Below are 12,104 nucleotides of genomic sequence, written 5' to 3' on the forward strand. Positions count from 1 at the left end.
ATGCCCTTTGTATTGGCATTTTGAAGTTATTTCTGGTTTAAGTCCTTCAAATATTATGATTTAGAACTTTAGTTTGTGTTTTGGTGTTTGTATGAAAGAGGGCAGACTTGAGGGAGAAAAGGTATTTTTCATTAAAATGTTTGTGTTAAGGATTCTTGTATTGACTTTCCCTCTGTTCCTGCCCAAGATCTTGTGGATATAGGAGAGATTGGGCGGGAAACTGTTCATGTGCTGCTACAGGACCAGCAAAACTAGGTTTGTGCAACAAGTCAAGAAATACATTTACTACTTTCAGGGGAAGTCTTTCAATATGTGGAGTTGCAGATTCTAACTCCCCAAAGGGAGATGTGCTGAAGCTTTAGACATTGTATTCAGCCCATGTGATTAATATAATTGCATCTTCTTTGTGAATAACTTCTGTAGATGTGAAGCAGACTTTGAAGCAAGTCAGTTGACACCCACACAGAACCAAATTATAACATCCTGATTAAATTGCTATGCAGTCTAAATGCTCAAGTATTGTCAATACAAGGAAAGTTTGTTCCCAACAACTCTTAAAGTGTTCAAATTCACTTGAAATTTGCTGGATTAAAAAGTTAACTTGCATATTTAGGTTATTTGCATGTAAAATTAGAAAGATTATCAGGATCATTAAAAACATAAAACACATGAAAGAATAATGTCAAATGTATTTTAGGAATCCCTGTAAAATTCTATTCACATCCCACATATTTTATTTTAACTTTTTTTAGTTAACAATCAGTTAACTTTTTTTATCGATCAGTAAACTTTCTTTTAATTATCAATTTAGTGATCAAATAGTGACTTGGTATACTACCTTTTCTTGAAAGTATTATAAAATAATTCTCTGGTTTGTGTCAAGCAGTTTGAAACATAGTCTGTTTGAATTGCATCATATGAAACACTTTCTCAGCAGGGTCTGAGAAAGAGTGCTTCTGAAAATTTATCTCCTTTTTATGATCCTAGAGGAGTGGTAGATGCCACATCTCTGGAAGCATTCAAGGTCAGATTGAATGTCTGAGCAATCTGATCTAGTTGAAAATGTCTTTGCTCATTGCAGAGGAATGGAACTGGATGGCCTTTGAAGGTCTCTTCCAGTGCAAACACTTCTGATTCTCTGGTAATAACTGGTCATTTAAATGCAATGTTTATACATTATGTGAATATAGGAGTAGAAATTATAGTACTGCAATAAAAACTAAGATAGGTACCTCTTTGGGTGTTGGACTTGTTTTTAAAGTTTGTTTTTTCTGTCTACAATGTTTCTGATAATTTTGATTAATTTTGTGTGTTGCACAAAAATCTCCTTTAGATGCATCATACTGACCTTCAGAATGTTCAAATTGGATGTTTGGGATTTAGTACTTGTTTGAGTGCCTGTCTTCATAAATAACTTGCACAGAATTTTCTGCAGGATCATCATACTGTCAACTTTCACAAGGAAGAATGCCATGTTAACACTTTATTAGCCTGTTGGAATCATCAAAATGCACATCTTTAGGGATATGTGGATGCCTCCAGTGCAAAATACCTGTTTTGATGTAGAAAAATGTTGCTTTTTTTTTGTAGATTTTTTTTTTTGTTACCCTCATGACCAGCATAATTTTCTTAACTATGGGTTCTTTTGAGATTCCAAAGGTTAACCAGTCTAAGTGTTAGGAGTCCATCTCATTTTTTAAAAAGAATTGCAGTGTAGTTTCAGGATGAGAGACAGGATGGGACAATGTCTCAGTTGCCCTTTGACTTCAGGGTAGAACAGCATCCTTGCTTTACAGACTGATGACGTGTGACTCACAAGCTGCAAGCTTCCATGCACCTTTCCTTTTGTGACTGGTGCTTTGAAGTACCTATCTGCTTTGTGAATTCTGTTTCCATTTTGTAAAATTGGGGCTTTTAAAAAAATACTCTCTGCTCTTTCCTTCTTCCTGGACTCAGTGCTGTTAAATGAGGCTGAGAGTCAAAAGAAGACTATGCCTATGGCTGTCTGTGGCTTTTTGTCCTGCATGATGTGACATGATGTGACTGCTTGATATTTTTATTTATAAAGTATAAGAAAAGTGTCAAAGTTCTATGTTATCTTATGCTATGCTGAGTTATGCTTATGTCAGAACACCATGAGATTGTAGTCTCTTAAATTTTAATCCTGTTTTGACATTTGGAAGTCAAGTGTCTCGAATCAAGCTCAAACCCGTGGAGGTACTCTGCAACTGTTGCCTCTTTTGTGCTTTTCCATAGTGACCTGATACAAGGTTGATAAATGTTTCTAAAAGAAGCAATAAGTGGCTGAGTGTTCAGAAAGGAAGCGTAAAGCCTTTCAATTCAAACTGTTGATTTATGCTGCTCTTAGCAGTAGTGGTTAGTTTGGCTGCTTGCCCCTTGCTTGTTTGCCAGCTTCCTGCGATTTGGAGATGAACAGGGTCCTGGATTTGCTTTCTCCAGGGTATGGAAGTGCTCTGCCATTGCACTGAAATTCTGGTTAGTAATAATTTGCATAAACAAGAAACATTTTTTTACATAATTAGCTTTAAACAAAGAAAAGTAATCAATTGTGGCATCTTAAGAATTTTTTCCTTCTGTACAGAATTATCTCAAAGGGCATGTCTCTAAGCTGGAGTTGCATCAGTAACTACATTGCTGTTTGCTTCTCTGTTTCTCAAAATAGTGGTGTGCAGCACAAAAATGTTACTAAATACCTCTGATGAAGGTAGGCTTTTGCAGAGTTGGCACATTACGCTTAATTCCTGCTTTCATGACCAGCTGCTGAGTAATCCTACACGCTGAGCCCATGGCCTGGAGATGGGCTCCACTTCTTGCTGTCCAGGGAGGAAAGCTTTTGGTAAAACATCCCTTTCCCATGATGCAAGGACTCTTTCCACAACTTTATTAGTTAACTCATCGATATCCTATATTCAGCACTCTTTCCCTGCAAGTGTGATACTGTTTTACTGTTCCTATCAACAATGATAGTGTAGTGTTGGAACAGGTCACAAAGGGAGTCAATAAACTCCTTGTACTTTGTTGTAGTCCAGTATCAGGTATATTTAATAAACAACAGTAATATTTTAATGTAGTTTCTAGGAGAATTTTTAATGTGTGTTCTCTGAGGTGTCTTGACTTGAGCCTTCCTGAATCCCCAGTTTGGCCAGTACTGTGGGTCCTGGGGTACTCCCAGTTATATACTGTCCCAGGGAGCTCTCCTGCTTTAAAACCTGCATGTGACAGCCAAGTCCACCAGCTTGGCTGGGGACAGGGTTTAAATCTGACTGCTAGAGCAGGCAGCACATCTATGACTGGCTGACATCTGCACGCCCTTGTACTTGCCTTTTTCTCAGTGTTGATATGTTTTCATAAATACTTCCGTACTCACTGTCTTGTCCTTTGGCAAGTATGTTTTAGAAATAATGTCTGATTTATATCCTCTTTGTATGTTTGACCCTGTGGCCTGACCCCAAGTCAAAGCTTTGTATATCTTCTTATTCCCAGCAAAGTGGACTGTAGGGCTTTGTTTTGAAGCCCAGCTGTAGATTTAGTATTTCCTATCATGGGTAATGTGTCTGTTTCATGTCTCTTATTATTAACATTTCATTTGTTGAGTGATTTAAAGTCAAAACCGAGGTCACCTGTTTGTATCTTTTCCTCCTCCAGCTGTAAAACATCCAAAGAGAAACAATTACAGTTGAATAATCAGGAACCAAGTTATTCTTCCTGGTTGTACCATGTTGTGAAGAGAGAACTGACAATCTGAGTATGGAGTAGGGTAAGCAAGTGGATGTCCTCAAGCAGAGATAGAATAGAGATTAAAGTGAATTCTTGCTGCTTTGGGGTTTTAATAACTTGCTGATGAAAAGTCTTTACTTGGAAACTTGGATGTAGAATTGTGGGCTGGAGAGTCTTTCATGCCAGAGGAGGATTCATCTTTACAAGCTGTAGTATCCGTCTGTGTTTCAGTCATGTGTAATGAATTGATAAATCAATGACTGTTTACATCAGCTGATTCCTCCTGCTAGTTGTCTCTTACTTCTTATGAAGTACCTAACCTTTCTGGGCCTAACACTTCTGAAGTGTTTTGTTTGGGGATTTTTTTGGGGGAGGCTAAGGGGTGGGCTAGTAGGGTTTCCTCTGCATTTGGAGCTATCTCATTATTAATAATTGTGCTTGTTCTAGTTCTGAAGCTTATATTATAAATTCAACTCTTATTGCATTGACTAGTGAGTGAACAAAGGTGACCTTAAACTCTTCCAAAATATGTGCATGGCATGGTGTTCTGTTGCCATGCGGTGCTTTCTTACTTCCTGATTTCCCGTAGGTCTGATGAAGTGTTGTACTGCCTCTAGTCATTCAGGTACTTTGGAGAACCACTCTTGCAATTCCCTGGCATTATTCCCTGGCTAAATTGCTTGGGCAGGCTTTGCTTCAGCATCTAACTGTGAGTTGAAAACCTGACAGATGCCTTGATCTGATTATTTAATGGAATTGGGTGCCCCTTTTATTGCTTTGAATGTTGGTCACTGTCCCTTGGTCACACCTAAGAGAGAAGTAACACATCTGATATGGGGGTTCACTACCAGGAAGGTTTAGGATTCTCATGTTTCTTGCACAGCTTATGCAGATCTGCCAAAATGATGGAAAGATTAGAGGATACAGCAAATTTGTTTTATAATTTTTATAAAAATCCTACTTCTCCTACTGTAGCTGGATTTGCAACAAAAACAATCACAAGTCCAAATCTGAAGTCATTAGGGAATATTTGTGTAACTTTGTTGCAGACTTTGGAAAATGTCTGTGTATTCAAGACTATCATTCTTAAGATGATAATAGCATCACTATTAGAAGCTATAGAGAGATGTCACCTATGTTAGATCTAAAGTATGTCTCATGCATAGTTTTGCTTATATTTCCATACTTTTCTTATGCTCAGTAGATTTCCAATTCTGCCCATTAAGTGCTGCTGATTTTAGAAAGTTTGTTGTTAGAATGCAGGCAGGCAGTGTAACATACGTGTTTCCCCTCTGAGCTGCAAATAATTAATTGCTCTCATGTATATTTGCATTAATGTCTTGTCTTCACATTTTCCCAAATAGCAGGCAAAGATGTTGATAGCATATGGTTGCTTCTAATGTTTGTTCCAAAGTCAAACCAATTACTTAGCATGCATCTTATGAACAACAAAGTGGTTATGCTTTCATGGGGACTATGAAAAATGAATAAAGCTAAATGGCAAACTGAAAAGCAGGACAGTTCAGCATTTGGCTTACTTCTGGGGTTACACCCAGGCTGTCATTCAGAAACCATTATATTTGGGAAATAACTTTGAGACAGAGTATACTGACATCTTCCCTGGATAATCAATAAGTTCTCAGAGAGTACATTATTTTTTGAAAATTACAAAGTTAACTATTTTAATGATATCCTTTTTAGGGGCTTTAGTGACTTTTTTTTTAACTGATAGAGAATTCACCAAAAACTCAAACAAAAGGTCTCTTATTTTAATTTCAGCTTCTATTCCCTATTTTATGATTAATGTTTGCAATAAAAAGGCCCTGTGGCATTTTCCTATTCCCTTTCACAGTGAAAACTTAAGAAACCCAATTGTTCTGAATAAATTTCCTGGTCTTATTTACTTAAAATTAATCATGGTACCAGACCCCTTCTTAAGCCTATCTTCTGGTGTCACTTTGTGCTGGTTTTGGCTAGGATAGAGTATATTTTCTTCATAGTAGCTGGTCTGGAGACATGTTTTGGATTTGTGCTAAAATCAGTGTTGATAATACAGAGATGTTTTTCTTATTCCTGAGCAGAGCTTGCACAGTGTCAAGGCCTTTTCTGCTTCTCACACCACCCCACTCTTGAATCATTACACTTGCTTTTCATCATGTGCCTCATTTTCCTCATTTTGCAGCCTTTCTTTGAACTCTTAGTTGGCTGTTGTCACCAAACCCAGGAGCAGTCACAAGTTTACAGGCTTTCTTCTTTCAAGTCCCTTGGCAAGAGGTGTATATTCACAAAGACTGAAGAGGGTAGGAAGTGGTACATTAGCATTTAAACACAGCTCATAAATTCCCAGTTGCAGTCTTTAGTTGGTACCCCTTGAAGTGTGCTTTCAGCTGGGGAGTGCTTTCCATTATCTGCTGCTTTTCTGTGGAGTTTCTTGAAGGAATGGTTTCCTAGAAGAATTGTCTTTATCTTGATAGCCACCTGTCTTAGCAGACCTAATTCTGATTGCTTTTTTGTTGTCATTTGTTTGGCATATGACTGTTGTTCCTCAGGTGCACAAAAAAAGTGACAGCATGGAAACCCATCAGGTTCATCGATGCTGCTGCTTTGTTCAAGTACTGTAATTTCCCTGCCCTTCATTCCCCTCTACAACAATCCTTCCTCAAAAAAAACACCATCCCGTTTTGCTCATCTTGGGAGCCCTGTTCTGCTAGGCTGCCCACTGATGCTTAAGCACTCTAATTACTCTGTCATGATATCTATATTTTCACTCTATATTTTAATTTATTTTTTTAACTTTAGACAACCAAATCCTGTCCTGTAGAACCAGGTAATGGGCTGGTCAGAAAACCTGGTTTTCTGTGTTCCTTTTTTTTTTTTTTTTTTTTTTTTTTTTTTTTTTGTTCTGATTATATTTTAATAACTGATACAAACTGTAAATTAAACCCTTGGCTTTGGAGAGTAGAAAAGAGAGTAGCTGAGAATGTGGGCAGAAAACTAATAAAGGTAAAATGAAGATCTGGTTTTTGTCTCTTCTTGTAGATCTGTTTCTCAGACATGCATATGTACATACCAGCAAACAAAAGTATTAGTTTGTTGGACTTGGGGATCTGCTCTAATTGAAGCTTTGTTTCAGTACAATTAATGTTTAGGAGATTAGTGCACTTTTGTACTTCTGCAAATGTACTGTAACTTTCCCTGGCAGTGGCTAGATAGCTGTGCTGAACCAGAGTCTCTTAGTGAGATACTCACAGCTGCAAGAATGGCAGCAGTGAAACCTTGAAACTTTTAAAGTTGTTGTTACCTTCCAGTTGTCCAGTGGATAGATATAACTCTTGCTTGGAGAAATTCGCAGTATTTTCATCAAGCTTTATGGGGATTTAGGCTCCTCTTAGTACCTTATACCTGTCTACTTCGCAGTGAAATTTATTGATCTGAATTGGGATGAATACTTCTAACAACTGGGTATCATGTCAGAAACCATTAATGTTTTTCTACCTCAGAAGTAAAACCTTCAGTGCTGAAGAGTCTTTTTACTAGCCAACAAAAGAGTAATACAGAGTAATAATTAAAGTAGTGGTGTGTGAAGTATGAATGTATTAGTATTAATTATGGAAAATGCCTGACTTGAGATTTTTCTGTATGTCTTTAATTTGATTCCTTCATTTTTTCAGGGGCTTAATGCTAAATATGGGAACAAATTAGAACTTTTGTTGTTGATGTAAATGAAAATAAGTCTGTCCGCAGGAGTAGAAACTGCCAGAGTTAGAGGATATAGACCCCTTCTAACAAAACTCAGCTAATATTTCTAAAAATTGTGTTATCTAAATTGACTATATCTTTTAATTTATGCATGACATGAGATTTTTACCTGAAAATTATAAATATGTGAGAGTAGTGAGTCTATACCTGCTGCCTGTGAAAATGTAAATGAAAAATGTAGGGTCTGCATTACAAAGGTTGAATAATTTTTCACAATACAGATTGCTAGATATTCCCTTGTTACTAGTTATGTATAAAGCTGAGGTCTTCTCCTCTTCTGCTTTGTTAAATAACTTTATTCTCTCACAGAGGTTTAGCTGCAGGGAGCATTCATATCTTTTTTTCTGACACAGAAAATATATCTTTCTTATTTGAGTAGCTAGATTCCTCCAGCTGCCTCGTTTCAGTTTCCTGACTTATGCTTCTCCTCTGTGACAGAGGTTAAGGTAATGCCTTATCAAAGCAGCAAGTTATCAAATGCTTAATCATATGCTGCTGAGCTTCCATATCAGCTTATTTCTTTGTAAGGAAATCCTACATTTTAAAAGACTTTAGTTTGGATTATGGAAACCTCATGGTAGACTTGATTCAGGTTTGATGGTTTAGATTGATGACTTTGGGATTATTAGAATAAGAAGGCCATTCATTCATTCATTCATGAATCCTTCTAAATTACATTTGGTTTCTCTTCCGTGAAATGTGTATTTTTGTAAGTATTAAAACTTTGATTTTATACTTAGCAAGAGAGGAAGAACATAGCAATTGAGGATGAAAAGTCCTTTCAGAAAAAAAAGCCCAAAAACTTGTTGATACTGGACAGCAAAGCAGGAAACTACATGTGTCATAAAAGGCTCTGGCTTTTTGGATAAAGGCTGAAACTCAGGATGTAGTCTATAAATACAAAACAGGTTCATAAAAATATTTATAAAGTGCAGTTCTGAGCACTTTAGGGAAGCCTACTGATAACTGTTCAGCCATTTAATATAAATATGTTTGTACAGATGCATACACACGCACTCAATACCATACTTTCATCTTTAAACATGAATATATTCAACTCAGTAATATTTATTTCCCATATGAGACTGGTAACATTACCAACATCATATTTTTGCAGATTCTTAACCAGCAATTTAGTGGAGAAGCAGAAAGAAAGGGACTCTAATTTCAACAGGCAAAGGGAAGGAATTTGTGAAGCTGAATATTTACCTGCACAAAAAGTCACAACCTTTTTTCCCTATAGTATTTTGTCACAAGTTTTTGATTTTAAGCAATACATCTAGCAGTCTTCTGGGGATTTTGGGGATGTCTTCTATCCTGACCAGTTGATAGCTGTTAAAATTTGTCACTCAACTTGGAAATAAAAGTGTGTGTACTTGAACTTGCTCCGGCTGTTGGCCAAGCAACATGGCTGGAACAGATTTACTAGCTGCAGCTAATGACCATGTTCACTTTTTTCCCCTTGACTTGTCAAATATGAACTTACAGGGATCTTTTAACTTACACAGTTGCTTTGGTTTTTAGACTGAAATGACCATAATTCAGAATTGCTGCTTAAAATACAGTAATTTGGGTATCAGAATAAGTTGTAATAGCACAAGAGTGTGTTTCTGGATGCTTGTCTGTTGCTGCACTTTGTTGTACTAAACAAGGTAAGGTTGAAAAACATCTCTTTTTTTTATTTCCATGTTTTAAATTTTTTTTCTGTTCCCAAATACCAGAATAACACTACTACAGCAGGCTCATAACAGCTGAGTAGCTATAAATCTATGTCACTCTGAATATGCTTATGCCTTCATCTTTCTCTTATTTTTTTCTAATTTTAAGTATTTACATACAGATACCAATCTGTCTGAAATCCCCCCGTTGTTATTTGTTTCTGTTGTACAACTGCTTCAAAGGCAGTCTCCCAAGATGAGACTTCGCCCACCCACCCAACACAAACAAGCTCTTATCTTCAGTGTTGTTGTCAAGACCCAAACAGTCAGGTTTGATGTCAAGACCCAAAGACAGTGAGTGAAGAAGCCCAAAGTAATTGGTATCTGACTAATTTTGCTGCCTGTTTGGCTTGTTAACAGTATGAGACCAAAAATTGTTTCCTTGAACTTGTGCTTAAGCTGTTTCTGCATGTATTTTTGAGATTTTTGTTAAAGGAGCCCTGTGTTTCATCTCATGATCTGTTACCTGACTGCAGTCCTGTTACTAGAGTGAATAGCTGATTAGAAAAATAAAGTAATTTGAAGCCACTCAGAATTGTTAGCTTAAAGGAAGCTGCTGTGCCATCTGCTTGTACCAGTAAGGGTGCTGGACCACATACTGTCAAATAAAACCAAACCACAGAAATCTCATGTACCCCCAAGTACTTTTCTGTGTAATTAGAACTGGTCTTACATCAGGTGGCATTTTGAGAAAAAGAATATAAACAGGGATTTAGGCCATAGCTTGTAGACTACCAAATTGTATGTAGTTGTTTTACATGTAAAAAGCAGTGGTGAAATGCATTCATTTCAGGAAGGCAATGTCATTATCCTTCCCTTCTGATGGTGGAATTTAAGGATTTTTATTTTTTCTGAGCATAAGACAGTGTTTTGGAGTGGACTTTTAACAAGGACTGCTTTGTCAGCTGGGTGGAGGTCATCTGCAAGGAGGCTGGGTGGTGTTTCTTTCCTGCAGGGGCTCAGGACTATATGAGTCCCTTAAGGAGATGATGATATGAGTCCCTTAAGATGATTTGTCACACTTGTGCTCTTTGCCCTGAAGCATTTCCAATGCATGTCTCTGAGCAGTTTCAGTGTGGGGAAAATGAGAGAGATTCAGAATTGATACCTGTAGGTCACCTGTTAAATTTCAGAGCTTGGAGATCATGCTGTTGTGACTGGCAATATAAAAGCTAGAGGCCATCTATAACTGACTGCTTGTATGGTATTGTTAAACAGCTCTTTGCAGCCTTTAAGTCTCCAAAAGAAGATGTAGGATTCTAATTTTGGAAATTTATGTTATTTAAACAAAGATGCAGCCTTTAAGGACCCTGTTCTCTTATCCATTCAAAAACTGTGGCTTTAATGATGGAGCTAAATGCCTTCCCTGTTGCTGTGTCTCCAGGCATTGCTGCAGGGAGCCTCTGGGAGTTCCAGGGTGAAGAGATCAGCCTTCATCTGGAGACCTCTGCTAAAGGTGAAGACCTCCTAACGGGCCAGACAGCCTTAGCAGGATTTCAGAAGTCTTACCAAGGTAAAGTGATTTATTTTTCAAGCAAATTGAATTGTCTGATACAATTTTCAAAATAAGTATTTTTCTTCCTGTGAAATAAACACTCAAGTGCATCACTCAGCTTTCTCCTTCTTTTCTGTGTATAGCTTCTTGCTACCTGATACAAATGTTGTAATAGCAAATTTTGGGGGAGGGGAGAGGAAAACAACACAAAATGCATTGTAGGTTAGAGCCGGAAATAATTTCTTAGATTATTAGTAGGAAGATACATCTACAGTTCTTTGTTGGCAAGGGAACAGGCTGTTTCTGAGCTCGACAGCATGCTCTGTTTTTAGAAACATATCCCACTTCAAGTTCCACATTCAGAGCTCGCTTTGAGTGGCCACAAAAATACGGAAACACTCTTGGTATCTTCAGCAATGGGAGAAGAATGAGGTTGGTATACGATGATTTTCTGTTTATCAGCAGTATGGTAATTTCTTAGCATCCACAACCCATTCTTGCTTGTACGGGATAAATAGTGATGTAAGAAAAGGACATGTGACCCCAAAAACTTTGTTGAACTCATCAATGTTATAGTTGCACACATTTAGGGAGATTTGACTATGCTGTGGTTTTGTTTGCCAGTGTTTTGAATGTAGTGATGATATACGGAGGATCTTTCCTTTATACTGACAAGATTAACTAAACTAAGTGTAGAGAGTTGGCTGAAAAAAGTGAGTAGTAGTGGAAGTGTTTCCTACAGATTAATTTAGGATGGAATGTAGGTGCTTCTAAAGTTCTGTCAGCTTCTCCATTTTAAAAAACTACTTGTTGCGAGGTAGTTTCCAACAGCTTTGTTGTTGGAAAGCTCCTTAAATTAATATTTCTTGATTCATCTGAGAAGAATTGCAGATTTTTCTAGTTAATCCTTTATTAATCTCAGTTTAGACTGAAATTGGAGCTCTGAACTAGACCTAAATTCATTTTCCTTCCATCCATGGAGTAAAATCAAAATTGGTGTTAATTTCTCCCATTAGCAGAGTCACTGCTTCAGCTCATGACCTTCCCTCATGATCTGCTGTACTCATCTGGGGGTGAGTGCAGTAAGCACAGTTAGGCCCCCTCATCCCTTTGCTGCACCATGCCCTCTCTCTTTGCTTCACATTTCTTGGATTTTGGCTGCACCCATGTTTCTCCAGTCCACTAGCAAGGTCATCTTGAACAACTTGAAATCAATCCAGACCCCGACAGAGTAGAAAAGCTGCTGCTGATGATTACAAAGTTATTTCAAACTGAAGGCAAAAATCCCATCCAGAAATACTTATCTCTGTAACATTTCCCTTTGTTACATTTGCCTTAGGAGTACACAAAGCAATACAAGTTGAGATAACCACACGTTACAAAGACACAGCATT

The 12,104-nt window shown here is 37.4% G+C and overlaps 1 protein-coding gene across 2 annotated transcripts in view; it reads left to right on the forward strand.

Moving 5' to 3' along the window:
- LOC146768397 (uncharacterized) overlaps positions 1 to 12,104 on the forward strand; it is a 112,070-nt gene that overhangs the window by 19,716 nt on the left and 80,250 nt on the right. For both annotated transcript variants that reach the window (XM_085572117.1, XM_021555672.4), the window contains exon 2: positions 10,600 to 10,728. In XM_085572117.1, coding sequence (XP_085428243.1) covers positions 10,600 to 10,728 — 129 coding nt within the window. The remainder of the gene's footprint in view (positions 1 to 10,599; positions 10,729 to 12,104) is intronic.

This window comes from Lonchura striata, chromosome 2, assembly GCF_050655825.1.
Source record: "Lonchura striata isolate lonStrDom1 chromosome 2, ASM5065582v1, whole genome shotgun sequence".
In the NCBI taxonomy this organism is placed as follows: domain Eukaryota; kingdom Metazoa; phylum Chordata; class Aves; order Passeriformes; family Estrildidae; genus Lonchura; species Lonchura striata.